General features: G+C 51.7%; 9 protein-coding genes across 9 annotated transcripts; 3 read left to right on the top strand and 6 right to left on the bottom strand.

Annotated features, from left to right (window-relative positions):
* Nucleotides 1-389: 389 nt before the first annotated feature.
* Nucleotides 390-2,890, bottom strand: DNAI1 (cytoplasmic dynein with WD40 domain; the record flags this gene model as incomplete). Its single annotated transcript, XM_009551065.1, has 10 exons — nucleotides 390-641; nucleotides 709-1,182; nucleotides 1,239-1,496; nucleotides 1,599-1,670; nucleotides 1,723-1,822; nucleotides 1,885-2,029; nucleotides 2,094-2,283; nucleotides 2,339-2,408; nucleotides 2,459-2,724; nucleotides 2,783-2,890. The coding sequence occupies 10 exons, from the start codon at nucleotides 2,888-2,890 to the stop codon at nucleotides 390-392; spliced, it is 1,935 nt and encodes a 644-aa protein (XP_009549360.1).
* A 231-nt stretch (nucleotides 2,891-3,121) lies between these two features.
* HETIRDRAFT_324524 (uncharacterized protein) lies at nucleotides 3,122-4,548 on the top strand (the record flags this gene model as incomplete). The annotated part of the gene is made up of 5 exons (XM_009551064.1): nucleotides 3,122-3,470; nucleotides 3,533-3,879; nucleotides 3,929-4,161; nucleotides 4,217-4,352; nucleotides 4,408-4,548. 5 exons carry the CDS (start codon nucleotides 3,122-3,124, stop codon nucleotides 4,546-4,548), a joined length of 1,206 nt encoding a protein of 401 aa, XP_009549359.1.
* A 543-nt stretch (nucleotides 4,549-5,091) lies between these two features.
* HETIRDRAFT_478457 (uncharacterized protein) lies at nucleotides 5,092-8,690 on the top strand. Its single transcript, XM_009551063.1, has 10 exons — nucleotides 5,092-5,551; nucleotides 5,621-6,087; nucleotides 6,229-6,704; nucleotides 6,768-7,316; nucleotides 7,376-7,653; nucleotides 7,729-7,776; nucleotides 7,856-7,893; nucleotides 7,974-8,097; nucleotides 8,155-8,261; nucleotides 8,324-8,690. The coding sequence occupies exons 1-10, from the start codon at nucleotides 5,151-5,153 to the stop codon at nucleotides 8,431-8,433; spliced, it is 2,598 nt and encodes an 865-aa protein (XP_009549358.1). The 5' UTR covers nucleotides 5,092-5,150; the 3' UTR covers nucleotides 8,434-8,690.
* Nucleotides 8,691-8,696: 6 nt separating this feature from the next.
* On the bottom strand, nucleotides 8,697-10,668 carry HETIRDRAFT_478452 (uncharacterized protein; the record flags this gene model as incomplete). The annotated part of the gene is made up of 10 exons (XM_009551062.1): nucleotides 8,697-9,003; nucleotides 9,082-9,289; nucleotides 9,354-9,483; nucleotides 9,544-9,612; nucleotides 9,666-9,800; nucleotides 9,853-9,930; nucleotides 9,993-10,269; nucleotides 10,330-10,377; nucleotides 10,434-10,574; nucleotides 10,631-10,668. 10 exons carry the CDS (start codon nucleotides 10,666-10,668, stop codon nucleotides 8,787-8,789), a joined length of 1,341 nt encoding a protein of 446 aa, XP_009549357.1. The 3' UTR covers nucleotides 8,697-8,786.
* HETIRDRAFT_36149 (uncharacterized protein) lies at nucleotides 10,637-12,475 on the bottom strand (the record flags this gene model as incomplete). Its single annotated transcript, XM_009550451.1, has 7 exons — nucleotides 10,637-11,108; nucleotides 11,171-11,356; nucleotides 11,415-11,562; nucleotides 11,623-11,920; nucleotides 12,004-12,200; nucleotides 12,260-12,310; nucleotides 12,380-12,475. The coding sequence occupies 7 exons, from the start codon at nucleotides 12,473-12,475 to the stop codon at nucleotides 11,077-11,079; spliced, it is 1,008 nt and encodes a 335-aa protein (XP_009548746.1). The 3' UTR covers nucleotides 10,637-11,076.
* A 677-nt stretch (nucleotides 12,476-13,152) lies between these two features.
* Nucleotides 13,153-13,887, bottom strand: HETIRDRAFT_410889 (uncharacterized protein). The gene has a single exon (XM_009551061.1). The coding sequence runs from the start codon at nucleotides 13,852-13,854 to the stop codon at nucleotides 13,375-13,377; it is 480 nt and encodes a 159-aa protein (XP_009549356.1). The 5' UTR covers nucleotides 13,855-13,887; the 3' UTR covers nucleotides 13,153-13,374.
* Nucleotides 13,888-15,627: 1,740 nt separating this feature from the next.
* HETIRDRAFT_243873 (uncharacterized protein) lies at nucleotides 15,628-16,076 on the bottom strand (the record flags this gene model as incomplete). The annotated part of the gene is made up of 2 exons (XM_009551060.1): nucleotides 15,628-15,871; nucleotides 15,937-16,076. Coding segments are annotated over 2 exons (384 nt in total), but the record flags the coding sequence as incomplete, so codon positions are not given.
* A 1,014-nt stretch (nucleotides 16,077-17,090) lies between these two features.
* HETIRDRAFT_64392 (mitochondrial import inner membrane translocase) lies at nucleotides 17,091-18,062 on the bottom strand (the record flags this gene model as incomplete). The annotated part of the gene is made up of 4 exons (XM_009550520.1): nucleotides 17,091-17,236; nucleotides 17,299-17,409; nucleotides 17,470-17,613; nucleotides 17,756-18,062. 4 exons carry the CDS (start codon nucleotides 18,060-18,062, stop codon nucleotides 17,154-17,156), a joined length of 645 nt encoding a protein of 214 aa, XP_009548815.1. The 3' UTR covers nucleotides 17,091-17,153.
* Nucleotides 18,063-18,554: 492 nt separating this feature from the next.
* On the top strand, nucleotides 18,555-19,452 carry HETIRDRAFT_428767 (uncharacterized protein; the record flags this gene model as incomplete). The annotated part of the gene is made up of 6 exons (XM_009551059.1): nucleotides 18,555-18,786; nucleotides 18,843-18,917; nucleotides 18,971-19,034; nucleotides 19,090-19,157; nucleotides 19,217-19,299; nucleotides 19,375-19,452. 6 exons carry the CDS (start codon nucleotides 18,555-18,557, stop codon nucleotides 19,450-19,452), a joined length of 600 nt encoding a protein of 199 aa, XP_009549354.1.
* Nucleotides 19,453-20,017: the final 565 nt, after the last annotated feature.

Genomic DNA, 20,017 nt, shown 5'->3' with positions numbered 1-20,017 from the left:
CCACGCCGACACTCACCAAACATTCTTGGATCGGTCTCAGGATAAAGGTGGAGCGATAGCGGACTGGCACACACACTACTTCATTCTTATGGTTTTCGTATTTACGACGAGAATTTCACGTTGGCCGCCGTTGCAGAGCTAGAGCCGGAGAGCCGTGGCGGAAGTAACGGAACAGACGCTTGAGCGCCTGGGCTTTATCATCCCGCTGGCAGTCCTGAGACGCACGTTTGCTGCGACAAAATCAAGTCCGCACAGTGCGCGGATCATTATACAGCGCGAATCAAGGTATAGGGGTATACTGGGAGCCAGCTGTGATCGGTTCACAGCGTTGAACCAAATTCCATGTACGCAAACCAGAAAGATCCTCTCACATAGTATGACATTGATGATTACCGACCGGTAAGGGGACGAGAGGAATCCCCGTCCAAAGCACCATTCGTCTGCCCCCCACCGATCAAACCAGCTGTCGTCTTCTGCATGTCATTCCACTCTGCCTCCCGAGGAATCGCCAAATCCCCGACATCGTACACATAAAGCCTGCCATCGCTGCCACCCATGATGGCCCTCCGGCCGTCTTTGCGGTCCCATTGCAGCTTGTTAATAGAATGCCCTGGACTCACAGCCGTAGACACGACAGGAACCTTCGCAAAACGCCGAACCCTATTTAGCATGTGCACACGATGCAGGAATAGAAGAGAAGATACGGACCTCCGTGTCGATGTTCAGGTTCCACAGGTCGAACTTGCCTGATCCATCGACGGACGCAAACAGTGCAGGGTGTGCAGGATGCCATTTCACGTCGTACACGTAGTCATCTGCCTCTTCAAACGAGTAGATCGGCGCAACATTATGTGCCGTCGTCGATGTCTTCGCCAGCGACCTGGCTCTCCACAGCTTGATGGTCCAGTCGACAGAACAGGTCAGGAACAGGTCGGAGAAATCCACAGGCCCGATGGTGGGATGAAAGTGCAGTCCCATGACGGGACCTGAATGGCCACGGTAAACGTCATACTGATTAAGCCCCGCCTTTGCGCCCGCGCGGTCATAACGGTTCGCCTGGTAGATGTTGCCTTCCTCCGTGCCTACCCAAAAGGTTGTCGTCTCATTGTCTGGGAAGTCCAGCGTCGTGATCGATACCTCATTGGTTTTATTGTGGCCTGCATGAACGAGCTCAAGTGTTTCCTAATGTTTTTTTTTGAGACACGAACTGCACCAAGAGTGGGGGGCTATGAACTCACCTGTGGCTGCGCTAGCATGTCCACCAGCCAGCTACATACCATGCCATCTGTGCTGCTGGTAATCAAGTTGTGCGCATTCTGTGTTCCAACCATCTGCATCGCATACACCGGATGTGTATGTCCGGCTGCGGACAGCGGCGTCTTCAGAACCGGCAGATGTTTCGATCGTGTGTCCCACAGTAATATCTGGCCCGAGTAAGTCCCGCCAAAGACAAGGTTTGAATGGAACGGTGAGAACGTCACGGAGAGGACATCGGACTACAAATAGGTGTCAGTTACTAATCTTCAACAGGCGACGTGAGTAATTGCCTGTGAGTGGAAGACAAATTCTGGTCGTTCGAGGAGGTGCAGATTCCATACAGCGACGATACCGTCTGGTTCGTTCAGCGCAGCAGGGTTTTTGTTGTATGATGCCACGCTAAGCTCGGGGAACTGACATACGAGGTCAACGATACCGTAGTGAGTGTAGGGATATCATGGGTACCTTTGGAGACCAGTCCACATCCGTTATGGATCTGTTCTTGCACTGTTGCTCGTCCCAGAAAGCGCATACTTGCTTGACACGCTTCCCTTCGGAGTCGTCCCTGAATGGTCAAACCTTGTCAAATGTCTTGCGCGCTAGTGTTCATAGAAGGATGATACTCACGCTCCTGTCTCTGCGCCTGAGGTATAGTCGCGAATATAGTCATAATTATCGTTCAGAGCTCGTTGCACAATCTTAGATGACTGCTCAACGAAATCCAAAAACTCAGGTGCGGTGAAGATGCTCGTCCTTTCCTCCTCAGTCAGCTCTGAATAAATTGCTCAGTAACAGAAGATAACAAACGCAAACTGCTGGTTGCTGAAGACACTCACCCCGAAGCGCTTTCTCAATCTCATTGTCAAGCTGAACGCTCTCCTCTTCGAGCTCCTTCTCCCTTGCTCGTTCAGCGTCTAATAAGTCACGCTCGTGAAAGATTCGCTCCCGGATCTCTTCCTCGTCAGGTCGCTGTGCAGGTTCCTCAAAATAAGTTGTCTGGATCTCTTTGTTATACGTAACACGCTCCTGATTGTACACGCTGTATGAGCTGGTTCTGCACGAAGTCAATAGTAGGGCGTACCCGTTGGGGTAATTCAAACAATTCCTGCTCTACGTCGATCAAGTCCGGAATCAAACGCGGCGTCATGGTCCTTCAAGGATATTCACATCTATGGTGGTTATCCAGAGAACAGGTACGCACCGGTCAAGTATATTGTCAGTCCCGGAGTTCATCAATGTGGTACCCATGCTCAGCAGGTCAGAGGCAGCATCGCTCTGACGACTGACTCTTCCAGATGGATTTAGGCCCGAAGGGCCAGGGAGATTGATTGCATGCCCCAAGGACGGTGTGCCGGGCACGGAGGGAGAAGGGGTCATGTCTGGTGTGCGGAACGAAGACGAGCCATCGCCAACGAGTTGGTTCACAAGTTGGTCGACGTCCCTGCGTGCAGCAGAAGGAATATTTGCCTCAATTCCCGGTGGGGAGTCAGGTTGACGATGAAAGAGGGTGGTATGTTGAGCTCACTGTATCAGAAATTCGCCTCTCCGCTTGTCGGTCCTGCCGCGCCTTGCGAAGCTCGGCGAGCTTAGCACGCTTCGCCTCAATCTCTGCCCTTCTCTGATTCACTGACATTGCTCCGGGCGCGTGTTGGATTGTATATAAATCGAGTCGTCTCCGAGGCGGTCAAGGAACGGAGCAGTCGAGCAAGACGGGTCGCTACCAGAGCGGCCACGTGCGATCGCGCTGTTGACGCGCTGTTTGGCAGAACCTCCTTTCACTGTACCTTCAATCCGAGTCATCTCATTTGTTTCCCCATCTCCTCGCCCTTTTATCTCGTTCATATAAGCAATATTTCATTCGTGCATGGCTTCATCATCCAATCGCGGACGCAACAGTGCGGGTGCAAGGAAAGCCGCCGGCAAACGCGAGGAAAATAACCGAATCTACGCGTACCCTATCCCGCTTGTGCTCGATGCCCCGGAGAGCAATGCAGTCTCATCGGTCTTGGGCCTGTTCGGCATATCAGCATCGCGCATTGTCAATCCTCACTGCGAAGGTATATTTGATCCCACGACACGCTCCGTGTGGGTCACGAATGCCAAGGATTCCATGATCTTGTGGAGGCGCGGCTTTTTTGGAAAGGGTAATTTGTCACGGAGCGAGCCTAGTTGGCTCGCACGAAAAATCAACACCCGCAATGCTGCTGGAAAATGTATGTCTATGTTCATCAAATGATAGCAAATGATAGTTGATGAATGAAGTCTGACACCTCAGACATGACGTCGGAAGAGGTCACTGCCAAACGGAGAGCCGAGAGAAAACAGTTCAAGTTAGATCGAGCACGAGCCATTGCTGCTGCTGCTGCGGAGGCAGAGGCCGCGTTTGCGGAAGGCCGCATTATCCCAGCCGAAGAAACGAAAGCGTCCATCCCATCTGCCGCAACGTGGAAACCGTCCACTGTCCATGCTGGAACCGTGAGTTTACCGGAGACACCACCGGAACAGGATGAAGATGATGCTGCGGAGCTTCTTGAGGATTTGGAGCACCTGCAGCTCACCCTACCGGAGGCGTTTTTCCTGATCTGGGCGCTCGATTGCTTGACTGTCCTTGATCCAAAATCAGTGAGCATGATTCGCACGTCGCTGCACAAGTGCTGATCGTTGTCCGCAGCTGGAACCTATGACCCTTCCAGACATCTGGCTGGCGTTTCAATCTGCCCATTTACCGACCTATGCCACGCTTCCCTCGCCCCTTACGCTTCCCCCGCGCGCCGATAACCCCTTCCTCATCAACTATGTCTTCCATCATCATTACCGCTCTCTCGGGTGGGTTGTCAAGAATGGAATCAAATTTTGTGTAGATTATCTCTTGTACAAACGGGGACCTGTATTCCACCACGCAGAGTACGTTTCTTGATGCCTCCACTCTTTGATCCGATTTCACGTGCGGTCCCACCAGATTCGCCTTGGTCCTCATACCGGTGTACGAGGATCCAGACGATGCAAAGACGTCGCCTTTCGATCTCCAGAATGTAGCACCGTTCAGTTGGCAATGGCTGAGTACTATAAATCGTGTCAACTCCCAAGTGCAAAAAGTAATGTTACGTGCTATATTTGCCGGTAGCTGTGCTGATACCATGCCTCTGCCAGACACTTATATTGTCTTATGTGACAATCCCGGCCTTGTCAAGGCTTGGGCCCCATATGCTTCAATCCCCCGCGTATCTGACACAATACTCAATTCGAGAGATTGCCGTACGGCGCTTCATACCCGCCAGAATGCGGGATTAAACGTCGGTGGGGTGATTCGCAGACTAGGATATCTCGTGCAACTCATCTTGCTGTGTGCGCTCAGGGTTCGGTGACGGCGCATACCGAATTCGCATTGGGCTTCCAAGTGGGAGAAAAAGGAGGTGATGCACGAGACGATAGGATCAAGGGTGATCCATGTGAGGGATCTGAGTTACCTCGGGGGAGTACATAAGATCACGTTGTTGAACCCAAGTTTTGTATTCCCATACGGCTCCCACGGCATTGGATCAAGCCTGTCGTCTTCTGTTGTCTTACTTATGAGAGGTTGGTCCGGGCCCCAGTTAGTTGCCCCGCAACGACCCATCTTCAGCAGCTTCTAAGTTCCATTTTTTGCCCAGGGGGTCCCCAAATTGCTAATTGCCGTGCTTCAAGTTCCCATATCCTCCCACTCTCTCTCTGATTATCCATCACCTTTCCTTCTTCTCGACTAGTATCACGTACTTATGCCAGAAAATGACCCTTTCGCCTCCACCTACATATCCTCCAAGCATCTCTTCTCTTTAAATCAATCGTCCAATATCCCCCAGGGCTCCTCTTCAGCACGTCCCTTGTCGTGGTACCCATCCCACTACTCGCAGAATATGGCTGATCGTACTTGGAAAGGCGGAGCGCGCGTCGAGAAACAGCCAGGCACTGAGAAGGACGCCTTATACAGCCACACTCAAGGCCATTTTGACGATGTTCTTGACCTCTCCCCCTCCATACCTCACTCCCTCAGCAACAGCATGCTATCTGTCGACGTGCCTGCGTCTCAAGCACGCCGTCACCCGCATTCCGACTCTTCACCATCCTCAGCGAGTCCCTCGTCGGCGCTCAGCGGCTTCGGCGCTTCATTGCCTTCTGCCATCGCTGGGGCTCATAACGCAGCGTCTCGTTCTCGTAGGCCGCGCAAAGAGAAGCCGCACATTGCACTTGCGCCTGACCAGCCCCCAACGACGCAGGGGAAGCCAAGGACCCGCGTTTTCGTAGCATGTGTCCAGTGGTACGTGCTCTGCCAGGCTCTGTCTTCACAACACCCGAAACATGCTGATCATCACGTGTGGCGCTCTAGTCGTGGGCGCAAGATACGTTGCGATGGGGCGAAGCCCATCTGCTTCAATTGCATGCAGAGGACAAACCCAGATAGCGAATGTAACTACGACCCTGCCCCGAAGCGTCGGGGACCTGACAAGGTTCAAGGTGCCCGCACGCGCTCCGCTAGATCAAAGGACGATTATGGAGAGCCAGTCAAACGTAGGCGCCGTAGAACGACGAACTCTTCCGACGTACCGGCGGAGTCTTCGAAGGCAGGGGATCATGGTCCACAAGCTGCTCTCCCTTCGATCATGGCAAGAAGCTTTCCCGAAATCCATGATCGCCAGTCAGATTCGACTTCTTATAGTCCCCCCAATCTAATCTCGCTCCCGAGAATCAATCCTAGCTTGTTAGGGCATTCAGGAAGCAATGTACGCTACACATCAGATACGTCGTTCGATCAAGGGCCACTCACCCCAATTGCACCCGGACGCGCGGCTGTACGTTCAACCTCTCAAGTCATTTCACACTCTTCGTTGACATCACAGCTGTTGCCGTAGACCTCTTCGCATCAACAACTCGAAGCATCGCGCGGCTTTGATATCATCATGCCTCATATTTTTATTACGAACACGGGTCCGATAGCCCATAACCTATCTGCTGACGGTATACCGGATGATGAGCAAACAGAGTACAATGTGATCGCGGAACCTTCGCTCCAATTCACCCGTAAGGTCTGGTGGGATCATCTGGTGACCCTCTACACCTCGTTCTTGCACGGAACAGCTGCTCAGACTCATACTCGCGCCCAGCGCGACGTGGGAGCACAGCGAATTGTCAATGACCTGCGCTTTCTCTTCCGGACCTCTAGCTACTGGTTCTCGTTCATCAACGTTCCCCGATTTTACAACAACTTCCTGAATCCCACAAAAAGGAGCGTAATGCAGCCCAGTTTGGTACTCGCATCACTCGCGGTGTCGATATACCTTCAGAGCTCAGAACTAGGAATGGGTCAAGAAGGCAGAAGAATGGCGCTCAAGCTGAGGGATGAAGCTCAGGGCATGCTGCAAGCCAGTTTGAATGCTCGGTGGGTCGACGAGTCACTGGCGCAGGCAGCCTGGGTCAGTACTCGTTGTTCTGCCTTAGGAAGGGTAGCTCTAACTTTGGACTTCTCTTCTTAATAGATCCTTGCGTTCTTCGAAGTCTGCGCTCACCCTGATCATCTTCTACAGCGCGTAGATTCTGCCCTAGCTGTGATGGACTCGGTAATCAGAACGCTTTCGCTGACTTACTTGGATCTCGATAACCCTCAGGCATCTGCGTATGCCCGGCACGCGGTCCCAGCTATTCCCTGGCAGTATCAGGCGTCGCAAGCTTCTGATCAAAAGTATCCCGCCAGCAACCTTGGACCCATCCAACAACCCCTCGCGACACAGTGGTCTTCCACCGCCAATCAGTCTGTATTTTCGCAAAGCCACAATCCCGGCACTTACTCAAAAGGCTGTACGTGCGACTCTCTATCACTTGGCCAGCAGTGGCCCGAAGCGCATGAACAGACTCCCTTGTGGTTGTATACGCCTGCCTGGAATAGGGAATGGACTGAGTGGGAGGTCAAAAAGGAGGAATGTAGAAGGCTTGCCTGGAGCGCTATGACGCTCGCCGCAGGTTACAGCGCTTACACTGCAGCGATAGGATTCAAGCAGCCAGAGTTATTCGTGATCGATCCGGCGAACGTGCGTGCAGTCTACGGCCCTGGTGTCCAGCTGATCTTGTACTAACATAGATTTGCCAGTATACTCTCCTCTTCCCAGGTGAAGCGCTGTTACTCTCCCAGTCCTACCTGGTCAACAACACGGGAAAAGAGACTGTGTGGGCACTGTATCTCCGTGCGATGTTGTTATGGCACAGCTGCTTGAGTTTGCGGACGGACACGTCGATCAGCGAGGCGGATAAGGCTGACTTTGCAATCCGCGCCTGGCTTGAGACTGAGGCAATCGAGGAGGCGCTGAACAAGCACGTCTGTGGGGTGGAGCGTTCGTCCATGTACTCTGGGAGAGAGTATCTCTTCAAGTGCGCTTTTTATCCTCGAGCGTTTGTTCTCGAAATGATCTCGGATGCTGATATCGATGAATGACACACCCACAGCACCCGCATGTGCATTTCATTCGAGTTCCGCCGTTTCATTCCTCATGCGTAAGTCGCAGTCACAGTCTAACTCGGATGGTTCAACCGCATTTCTCCATTCACTCATCTTCGTGTGTTAAATTGGCAGGCTGACAGGGCCCAGCCGCGAGAAGTCTATTGAATGGTGTAAGTGCTTGTTCCATCAAACGAATTGCACCCGCGTCGGCATTAATGAAGTATCAACCGTCTGCTTGTGGTGTATCTAGTGCGCGAACAGGAACGCAGGGCCAAAGCTGTGATGCAAGGCATGCACGCTGTCACGGGCAACATCAAGCATAATCTCTCTCAGCGGCCTTGGTTCGTCTGGTGGTTCATGGGCCAGGTATCCCGGTTCGTTGCTCGTCTTATGTTTTTGGGCGCTCCAAGACTGATCTCACGTCATCATAGTGCGCTTACCCTCTGGTCATTCGACAGTTCGTTAGTCTTCGCGCTCGATGTGTGCAAAGCCTTTCTAGAACCCATAGACTTTCTCACGTCCATATATCCTTGTCAAGGTGCGTATGTATCTGCATCGTAATTCTAGATTACTGACTTCCTCGTTTCGTCGTGCCACTAGAACAACGCAAGCGCTATGACGATCTCCTTGAACGCGTCAGGCGAAGTTGTTTATTGGCAGGTGTTTCCCCTCCAGCCCATAATTACAACATTCATTCCATTCCTTTCTAACCGACATCAATCTTGGACTTATCCCTCCGGACCTATCCTTGTACTTTATCTGTATCGTTATCGTCTACCACTGCACCTTTCTTGTCCTCTGCATAATTCGAGTGTACTGTACATACATGCCATCGTTATCACGGACTAGAACGCTATCACTACTCCTGTATCGAGCTTTCTGTCGCTGCTTTGCATCTTGGACTTTGGGTATCGCCTTCTTGTTGCTTACTCTCGCGTTTCACAATACAGGTCATTTTTGGCACCCGATGATACCGCAATGATCATGCAATAAATACGCGAAAAAAGAGGACAGCGAAAGCGAATAGATCGATGGTCACGACAGATGAGAAGTAGTACAAGACCTATATTCTTCCTTTTATTTCGACCTTGCGGTATTTCTCTTCAAATGCCTGTCCGAGTTCCCCCGATGCCGCCTTGCAATCAAGTACTTTCTCAGCATCAGAGCTGTTCGGATTGACGAAAAGAGCAGCGCGGTGTTGCATGAGGAATTCTCGGGTCTGTGCGTACGTGTCGAATGCCAATTCTTGGTGGATGAAGGTGATCGGCAATCGTTGGTATCTAGGTAGCGAAAATAGATAGATAGCGAGAGTATAGTGTTGGTATCAAGCGATCAGCAGTAGTTGATGAGGGACTCACGCCCGAGTCATGACGAGCAACGCTCGTATCCTCTCCCTGTCAATAAAATGATCCATGATATATGCACCCATGTTCGGCGCATCGATGTACAGCTCGAAAAGTGCGTGGTAATTGCCCATCGAGACCGCACGCTGAACCGCAAGCGCGTGTCGCACGGCGGCATCCGATTTCTGTTTGGGCGTTAGCTGACCTACGTAAAGGTTTAATTCTGTGATGGCCCCCGTATTCTGATGTCAGTTGGCATGAATAGGGCAGTGAGGTGAGAAACAGACCGCTTCTATTGCGTCCATGCAAAAGCATGAGGATGCGATAGGCAGTGAATTCCTCGATTTTGCCAGGAATCCCGATTTCATATAACGTCTTCAGTGAGGCCTGACATTGATTGTATTCTACCATATCACCCTGGTTCCATGCTGAGTGAACGAGTAACTCGACTGGATGCCACGACTGAATGCGACTTACAACTTCAAGTGCCATCCGAGCGTGGATCTCATACACTGCCACAGTGAATTCATTTTTTATTCGCTGAACCTGTGGATTTGACTGGATCATGCTGTTTCATCAGAGAAAACAGAGGAACGCACGGTGAGATCTTGTCGTAGACTCTTGAATTGGCTGCAAATCCAGTTATAATTATTCTTCTCTCTCCATCGTTTTTTGAGTTCCGTAAGAGTCTGCTGAAGAATGGGATAGGGCCGGATCTGTTCTGGTTTAGGATCCTGCCACAGGCATTCAACTCAACATCCGACCATGCACACATTCTTAGCTTACTGAAGTCAATCGCAAATAATCTTTGAATGTTTCTTTGGATGTCCCGACAATAGTGTGTCGATCCCAGTTCGGCACATTCTGCCCCACACATGAATTCCAATGAAAAGTAGATCTATGAAGGTAGTGCAGGCGAGACTCACAGGATCCGCCTCAGGATCGTCCAAGTTTGCAAACGGCGATGCAGACCGTGAATGCATGGGGGCGTTGAAAAGATGAGCGGTATTATGGTTAGCCTTGAGAGACGCCTGACCGCCACCAGTACGCGACTTCTGTTGCTCAATCTCATGCTCCCGTTTGAAACGCTCTGCTCGGCGATTCAGAGCAACCCGGTCATTGAGATCCAGCGCGTTCGTGGTTGCCGATTTGCTGATTTGAGACTTCTTTTGCTTCTTGCTGTTTGCTGACGGGGACGCATGTCTGGATAGCTCGCAGAGTAATGTGTAATCACAGATTGAGCGTAATGAGACCATCACGCACATTTTCCGCTTGAGGCTGCCGGATGCTGGGAATGGTTTCGGAAGCAAACTTGTAGAGATGGGAGCGTGAAAAGTACCATTGACCCAAATGACAAAGGAGCACACCTTTGTAGCTGTACACCAGCCCAGTCGGTAGTCCACAGAGTCTTTGAGCTGTAAGCGTCAGATATTACCTGTCGTAGCTCTGTTTGCGCCTCTTCCCTGTTTGAATCTGTCATTTGTCCTAGACACGAAGCAACCCATTCCCTGCGATGCGGCTGGTGTCAGAACGCAGTGACCTAACCGAACCAAATCGCACAAACTTCAGTGGTGGCGGCCAAGACTCAGCAGCAGTAGACATGTTAGAGATATGACTGTGTTAGACGAGTACTGAAGACGCTGGCCTATAGGTGTAATGCGTAGATAGCAGTGGACGGAGGGCAGGGAGGATGACTGGTAGGAGGGTCAATGAGTCCGACGTTGCTCTATCGGTGCAATGGCTCGTGGGAAAATTATATGAGCACCACAAATTTAGCGCTACGGACCCACAAGGCACCTCAACATTAACATTTCGAACCAAGTCAATAGGGCAAAATGTTGATGTTGTGATGAAAAGGCTGCAATAGCGAGTCTCCTCATTCACATTGGATCAATGGCTATGAGGCCGAAATAGACATGAACCGTTCATTTCTGTTGAAAAAGAATATTACAGAGACACTGGTAGGTAAGGCCCTGTTTAATATAGAGAAAGCACACGGTTGTCGTATCTCTAGTGGCCCTTATCTACCGGCGGGCTGTAAACTATGAGGCGAGTAATAGACTGTGAGCACATCAGCCAAAATATAGGCACGGGTTCCACGCACAGATCTTCCTGGACTTGATGACCGACCACTTGAAGCGCTTGACATACAAGCTGATGGCGGTGAGGGCAGAGAACAAGATGACAGCCTTGAGACCCATCTTCTTTCGCTCATCGTGCTCAGGCTCTGCAGCCCAGTTCAAGAAGGTTGTAACATCCTTGGCTAACTGCGAGGTGGTTGCGGGTGTGCCTATGATGAGATGGATTCTAGCCCAAGGAACTTCGCGCTAAATGTGAAAAAGACATACCATCGTCATACTCGACGAGGCCGTCGAAGATCACACGAGGCATAGAGATGGCACCGCCGGGGAAATAAGGGTTGTAGTTCATGCCCTCACGAATTTCAACACCAGCAGGGGCGTCGACGTAACCCGTCAGCAGGGAGAAGAGGTAGTCCTGCGGGTAAGACTGGGATGAGCTTCTCGACATATGGCCAACGAAAGGAAGAAAAGTCACCGCGCCGCCATGACGAGCCTTCACGATCAAAGAAAGGTCAGGAGGAAGAGCACCACCGTTAGAAGCACGGGCGGCCTCCTCGTTGGGGTAAGGAGCGGGCATGTAGTCCGAAAGCTTTCCGGGCCTCTGGAACATCTCGCCCTGGTCGTTCGGGCCGTCCGTGTACTCGACCTCCTCGGCCAAGGCCCTCGCTTCATCGGCAGTATGGGACACACCGACGAGGTTGCGCCAAGCGATGCGGTCAAGGGAGTGACATGCCGCGCAGACTTCGCGATAAACCTGATAGCCTCTCCGAATACTACGACGCGTGGGATTGAAGGGGGAAGAGGTATAAACACAATGAGCGGATTGTTAAGGCGTGACAGGTCAAGAAAATGTTACCTGGCATGGTCGAAGGTGTTAAGCAAGCCCTTGTGCGACCACGGGTAGGCGGGCGGGTGAAGGCCATCCTCGGCGGGAGAAGAAGCGTGCACTTCACCAATGAAGGGAAGGCTGCCGTAAAGATGAGTGTACCATGCTATCGAGCCAGCGGTGAGCAATGTTGCCGAGGCGAGGGTTGCACGGGAGTTGATGAAGGACTTTTGATAAATTCATCAGCATGCTGAGTATGCTTGTTACAGGAGTAAATCAGGCTCACCTGAGCAGCATTCGAAGACGCAGCACCGGAGGACGCGAACCGGACCTGCTGCTGGCAATAGAGAGAATTTAGCAACAGGACGTTGGCCATAGGCTCCTTGGAGTAAAACGACATGCTCACAGTGCCAGAGCGCGTCGCCGTTCGCAGAGACGCCGAGCGAGCGGCCGCGAATGTCGCAGAGTTGTTGAGAGCAGCCGCAGGCAGCCTCGACAGCATTTTGGATGGGAGAGTTGGGAGGAAAGGATGTCACGCACTTTGTGACAACAGCTTGCGGGTAGATACGGAACCGTCCCCCCTAAGCGAATCATATTCCGTCCATTTTGGCGTCAAGGCTCGAAGTACTCAACCGTACGACTAGGCTCTTCTTCCTTCGCTCTCACTTGACTTGTATCCTCTTCGTATCTTGGAACGAACCTTGTTGGCACAATCATCTTGGGCCGCGCATACCAGTCGGGCCGGTCTGAACGAGTGTCCATTGTCATCAATGTCACTCACTGTGGACATGTACGACATGTCCAGCCAGTCGAAGTTTTCATTCTGGAATCGAGTACAGTACACAAAGGCACCGGTGGGGCTATATAACTTCCATCGTTCAAAGCGGCGTCTTTCATACGAAAACGCGACTACTTCTAGCCTCAGCGGACCCTGCCTTAGATAATTCTTGTGAATACTCGCAATGCGGTGCCATCAAGCTGGCTTCTCGTGCGCGACTAGGACAACAAATATGCGGAACTAGAGCGGCGAAGGTAGACTCGAGAAGAAAAGGAAGACTCGCATGGACTCGGAGAATGCCCTCGTTGACCGATATGACTGATCCACTGGACCATAACGAGACCTGTGACTGATTCTCCGAGGGTAGATCAACCCGGCGGCTCAAATCGCACGAGGACGGAGGACGTCAAAAAAATCACAAAAAACATTATCATATCATGCCGTAGCCGTTACAAGTCAGTGGCCGGACATCCACAGACACGGGGTGTAACTGGATGTGAAGAGCGTGGAAACCGTTAAAAAGGGAAGAGTACAGTCAAATATATATTAGAAACGTGGATCAATCAGAAGAGACGGCGTCCCGATGGGTTCGGCGAAAAATGTGAGATGAGAGGGTGAGACGCCTAGAACAGACAGTCGCATAGTTCTGACAGGATATATCCTTGTAAGCACAATACGGCGAGGCAAGAATGCTCGACACGCACCTTCCGCACAGCAACACAAACAGACACCCGCCAAGCACGCTGTGCACGTTCCACCACCCGATGACTGCTGCGGGGCAGGTTGCTGACTGGAAAACGAACAATGCCACCATTTCGAACTCGATTAATATCATGTGTGTAGTAACTATATAGAAGGCGTACACGTAGACTGTCTGTGGTGGGGGCTGGGGCTGGTAACCTGGCTGACCGCCATACCCCTGATAGGACTGCGGCGGCTGTTGAGGATAGTAACCCTGTCCTTGAGGTGGACCTGCGGCAATAGGAGAAAAAATTCAATCGGTCTGTCAAGGTCGCCGCATAGAACGTAGGATCACTACCTTGTGGTGGGTAATACTGTTGCTGCTGCTGCTGGCCGCCAGCGTAATAATCTTTGTTGGACATGATGTGGGACGAGAGGAGGGATGGTTTAACGAGGGATCTGACGACGGAGCTGACCCGCCGCACGGCCGAGGCCTTATATACGGCCGGCCCGGAGCCTACCCATTTGGAAAGTTCACTGTGCGATGCCACTGCGATGTCTCATTCGATTGCCCGGCCATGTGGCATCCCGCTGTTTTGTTTTGGCCACTGCCACTAGCCACTGCCTCATTGCTGCTGCGGTTGGGCTATGCGAAGACATAACACAGCATTTTCGCTCCTTCTAAGTCCTCGTGCCAGGGAAGTTCCAAGGAACAATCGTGAGCACCTCGTATTGTTGATGACCTACAAAACCTCCACTGAGGGCCAGAGGCCCGAGCTAACCCGAGCTGGCCTGAGATGCATTAGCAAAGTGCTCCAAAGAAACCGAAGCTACCAGAGCTCGATGATCAGATCTCTAGAGTTGTACTGTATAGCTCGTAACCCACAATGCTGTTATGAGGGTTGTCATCGATTATTTTTAGACAATGAGCGGCGTAATCGTAGGTCGGTCTGAGGTAACCATCACACATCCGTCCCTTGCAACCGCCATTCTGCTTGCCCATGTTCAGCAGATGCGTGAAGAATGATGTATGTAGAAGGTATACTCTGTTTGTGAGCGCCGCTGAAGATTGCGAAGCCTCAACGCAGGATGGTCCTTTGCTCATCATCATGTAAGCTCTCTTAACTGGTCCATCCGCGTGCGCCTACGTGACAGATGCTAGCCAAGCTTCCATGATTCCACAGTGACTCCATCGCATGGTCGTCAGTCAGGTTTTGGCAAACAAACCTCTTGTTGAAACTTGCAATCTTTCTTGTAGAGCTTTGCTGAACGCTCATCCCGTCACGGATCCAGCAATGCTTTAAAGAAAATCATTTCACTGATTGTCATTTGTGCGAACAAATGTTGTACTCATCAACATAGAAACCAGGCAGCGACTTTTGGACTTTCCCGGGCTCCCGCGGTAGCCGAATAATCTGGAGCTGCGCCTTGTTGGTGTTCCCTTGTATTGAATAAAGTATCGAACCGAGCCAGGTGTTACCTGGATGAGAAGCGCTTCTGCCTAACAACTGCAGTCAGAGCTATAGATGGGGACCCAACCTTCTAAATCAAGTATAGAACCGAGTAGTATCAAGATGGCATGTAACTCACACTTTTTTGATCAGATAAAAAATACAAATCCCAAGATGACAGCCGTAGCTGATTGAGAGTCAAAATTTGCCGAGCCATAGCATACACAAGAGCCAGGAAGCGAGATATACAAGATGCGGAAATTCACGGCCGCCTCGCTGAGCGGTCTACTCGCAAAAAAATTCCGTATGTGCGGAAATAATGAAGATAATCGATATATGGAGCGCGCGTGTCATTTTCTGTGAAGCAGAGTCAATAAGCAGTCGCGCTTGTCATACGAAAGAGCAAGAGGCAAGGAACTTAGAAGGGGCTCGCGGGGTGCCGTGAAGATCTAGAAGCAAAGGCATACATTCGAGCTCCTTGTTGTATGAAAAACTCCGTCAACTGGGTTTGGCCTACAATTCAAGAACGCTCATCAGAACGATGTCGAAAATGAACCGCCGGTTGACTTACGAGGCGCAACATAATTCAGGAGAGGCCGAATCTCGAATGGCCCCGTCCATGCCTCAGTCAAAACAGTCCCGCTCTCCCCGACGCGAATCATACCAGTCGCGTCCGTGCTACAAGGAGTACTCTGAGTGCGCAAGTACACAAATACGATCACCCTTGTGGGGTTGGACGGACCTCGATAACCGCATCAGAGTCACCTGCAAGGAATACCGCCCACGCTGGCGCACGCTAACATCTGGGAAAAGAAAATACACCCCCGCACGGCCTTGCAGATTGCGCATGTTGTGGGGTGAAGATACAAGATTTCCATAAAGTAATCTGTTTGGAGGGAAATGTCCGTTTTGCGGTAACTCAAGTGGTCCCGAGCCATCAGCGCCATGGAGCGACAAGTGAGAAATCATGAATGGCAGATCAGGCTCGCTTTTGAGTCGAGGAATCAGATGCCCATCCATGACCACTTGGTCTGCAAACAGATGTTCACTCACTTCTCTACTATGTTCCCTCGAAAGTCCCGGATGATCAGCTGCACGATTAGAGGCGGCGATAACGGAAGACGAGATAGCGCAGCTGAGCCAAATTCGGCCGACATCTCTGGCTGCTGTATAATCTCTAGGTGATATGTCCTAAACAAGAGAACGAAGGGTCAGGGTGTCAATACGAGTATAGACGGACAGGGTTGACCTGGCATCGCCCTCGGAGCCATATGGGCTGGGTGACTCTTCAAGCGCGACGTCCGGCAAGATGTACTGAGAAAAAGATGCGTCGAACGTGCGTGATTGTTGTCGTTCCCAGGACGAGCCACTACTGGAAGAATTAGAGTAATATTGTGGGAGAGCGGTACTTCTGGAAGAGTGTGGCCGATTACTTGTCGTGAGGAAGACGACAGAGGTGGAGTCCCTCACTAGAGAGTATTGAGGTTGGAAGTCCCGAATGGCGTGAATGGTAGACAGTCGTCTTTCAGAGGACTCTCCGATTCTCGCGCAGATACGAACGCCCTGCTCGCATCCGTGCTGATGTCGAGTGCGAAGGAAGAAGTTGAGATGTTTCCGGAAGTTTGAGATCAGATCAGATGCCCAAGCGGAGTTCGCCGTCAGCCTCCGCAGCCAGTCAAGCGTCTACACGACCAATTTAACCACACACACTGAGTAAGGCTTCGAGGATATAAAGAGGATCTTGGGTCGTACGGGTTTAATGCTTGACGGTGGGCGCTCGGCTATGTTCGCATCACGAGACAGTACGTGGCCAGAAGCCTTTTCCAAATAGAGGAAATCCTCAAACGAGCTGTTAGCGAGAACCGTCGCTCGCAGAAGGGCAGCGAGCATCGTGAGCGAGGACGCTGGAAGAAACCAATTAATTTGGCATGAGGGTGATGGTGATGCACAGGACGTCGCTCGAACGAGACGCTTCAGCCCTGTGTCATTATATACATGGGCCTCATTGGAAGCACAGTACAGGAAAGACTTAATGCAGAAATTGATACCCGGTACAGCTGCAAATCTGACCGAAGGGTAGGTTCGTGATGGAAAAAGCCGTGGGCGCCTTGTGCGCGTTCGTGAACCCCACGGCGGGACCTGGGTAAGCATCAAAACTGTATTCCTTCACTTACGGAACTTTCACGGCGAATGCGAATGATCGAGATAAAATAGCTGGAAGAATCGCGATTGAGGGGGGAAGGCTCTAGAGGTTACAATGGGTATATTACTCAAATGCGCCTCTTCGCGTAACTCCATGCGCCCGCCAATCCAGATACCAAAGTGGCGGCGGCCAAGGCAGGCTTTACACCAGCTGATCAAAAGGAGAGAAATGAGGTTAGAGGATGTGCATTTTTCCAGAAAGTAAGCCCTTACCGGAGGATTTGTAGAGCGCACCCGTCAGGGCACCCGCTGCCATGCTTCCTAATGTGTCATGTTTTCCCCGCACACCATCGATGGTGGAGTTAATCCCGTTATATGCCAATGCTGGATGACAGATGGTCAATGGAGAACAAAAAGAGATAGCTAATGGGGTAGTGAGCCGACCTAACACGCCGGCTGAATTGCCCAAGAATGTCCCTCTTCGTGTGACGGCGTTAAGAACGCTGTTGATTCGCAGCCTCGTATTAGAAACCGCCAACGGGCGGCGTGCACCCTCACGCACTCCCCATGCACCTCCGAGGGCCAGACCTAGGGAATGGGGGTGAGCATGTGATGGTCAAAGACAATAAGATGGGAAGATAAGGTGAGATCCATGGAGTTCATAAGGGGGCGACATAGGGCAGAATTGGATAAACAGTGACAGAGATGGGAAGGACAGCTATGACCGTACCTCCGAGATACATAGTCCCTGTGCCGTAGCACAGATCATCGCTCCATCCTCTTGATGGTATTGCGGTTCCTGAACCGGGCAAGTCGTTGGTCTTATCGTCGTCTAACATAAGATAGTCAAGCTGATCTCCCAGACCAGCCAGCGGGTGCAACTTTGCCGGGTCATATGCACCCATGAGGACATCAGACGCGGACATAGACTCGGGGAGAGGGGCTGAGCTTTCGGAACGAGAGAATGACGCATTGCGGAGGTATTCGGTGGGATCCTGAGAGGAAGACGGTTGACTGTTTGATCCTGGAGATGACATTATGAGCTAATAGATTGAAGTGGAACGGAAGCGCGAAAGGAGAATGGAGCGTGGTCGTCGTCGGACACGATGACTGGCAAGACACGAAGGTGGGAGACCAAAATTTTAGAGCGGCGCGATGATCGGGATACAAATGTGGGGTGGCCGATCACCCGGGGAAAGGGAAGAGTGTGGCGCTGGCGGATTGCCGCAGCCTTGCGCAAACAATAAGCTCTCGACAATTTATCCTTCGCTCAAGTCAAATATGTCCCTTGCTTCTTGCTCGCGCAGCCTCACCCTCGCGCGAAGGCCGCTGCTGGCGGCGGCGGGCTCTACCATCTCTCCGAGCCTTCCTTCCTGTCTTAGGTTGCTGCACTCCCTGAGGCCCACGACTCGATTCTCCAACCGGTCCCAGCAGTATGCGTCACGCCCTCCATCCAATCTCCCGGCACGTTCTGATTCTTCATACCCTCCGATGTCAAAGCGTAAGTGATTGCGGTATGGAAGCTCGAGATGTGTCAAGGTCCCAATTGTCTTTCTACCGCAGGCTGGGCAACTTCCACAACTCCGCACTCTACTGCCACTGACCCTGCCGAAGCCGAGGCCCTCCAGTGCTTAGAGCAAGGCACCCAGAAACTGGAAGAGGGTGATGTGAAGGGGGCGCTCGAGCTCTATAAACGCAGTGTGGAGATCAAACGTAATGCTAGCTCCCTGTTCAATCTGGGCGTCACTCACTATCATCTCAGTAAGTTTCCTCCAAAATTTCTCTCGTTGATGTGCGCACCTTCACGGGCGTCATAGAGGAATTCAATGAAGCCATCGAGGCTTGGAAAGAGTCTATAGAGCTTCAACCGTCCAGTCCGGATGCCCACACCAGTAAGTCTACTTGACATCCCCCTATATCGTTGTCGTAATATGTGTCTGCACAGATTTGGCCAGTGCCTACATCATATCTCCCCTCTCCCGGCCCGATCTTGCTCTACACCACCTCCGGTACTTGCAATGCCTATACGAACTATCTTCGTCTCTGATGAAAGTCACGCTTCAGTGTAGCTGTGTCACTGGCACCTGAGGATGGCGAGATTGCGTTTAATCTGGCCGCCGTCTTGGAAGCCTGTGCGCCACCCCTTTCGTCCTATTGTTCTGGCTCATCATCCTTGACGATCATGCTGCAGGTGGGCGTCTGGAAGAAGCCTTGGAGTACTACAAGCGCAGCAAAGACTTCGGCGTTGACCGTGCGGCCATGCACATTCGTAACGTGAGTGACTCGTCTCTTTTCGGTTCAGTCGTGCAAACGCAACATTCATACGCATCTAACATCGGCTTCCGATAGGTCGGTGCGAAAATTTTGGGTCAGAAGCTCAAAGCAGAGGAAGAAGCGAGGAAGTCTAGTTCCAACTCTTCTCAATGACGTGCTTCATTCCCGCTCAATCGTTAGTAGATGTCTTGCTATTGTCTTGCACCTCCTTCGCAGAAGTCATCAAATTGCATCATGACCATTTGTGTACATATTCCATAATGCGTGTACTCATGGTAGGTAGTGAGATGAGAGACGGAGTTGGAGCGCCCCACTAACGCGCCTATACCCTACCATTCCGTCCATCTCACCGCCAAAGCGAATCAGCATGAATGCACAAACCGCCGACCACATATTCCGCTCTCGTCGCGACAAGGATGCATCGGAAGAGGATTCGCCATACGACGCATTCGACCAGCGCCCACGGTGTTATTCCGCCTGTAAGCGGCAGACCCTTTCGAGTGTGAGCGGACTCTACGCGGGCCCATTTGTCCACCGGCCTGAACCATTCTCTGCGTGATTTCCCACTCCCCCACGCCCACGAATGTCAAGTTCCCTACGTTCCCGCCAACTAACTTGGGAATGCGATGTGACCCCGCGGTTGTATTGTCTGTATCCCGAGGCAAACCCGTAGTTGGAAACCATGCCGCGCCCAAGATCCCCTCTTTGAGTTGTCCAA

Source organism: Heterobasidion irregulare (assembly GCF_000320585.1).
Source record: "Heterobasidion irregulare TC 32-1 unplaced genomic scaffold scaffold_08, whole genome shotgun sequence".
Lineage (NCBI taxonomy): Eukaryota > Fungi > Basidiomycota > Agaricomycetes > Russulales > Bondarzewiaceae > Heterobasidion > Heterobasidion irregulare.
This window is presented reverse-complemented; position numbering and strand designations above follow the sequence as displayed.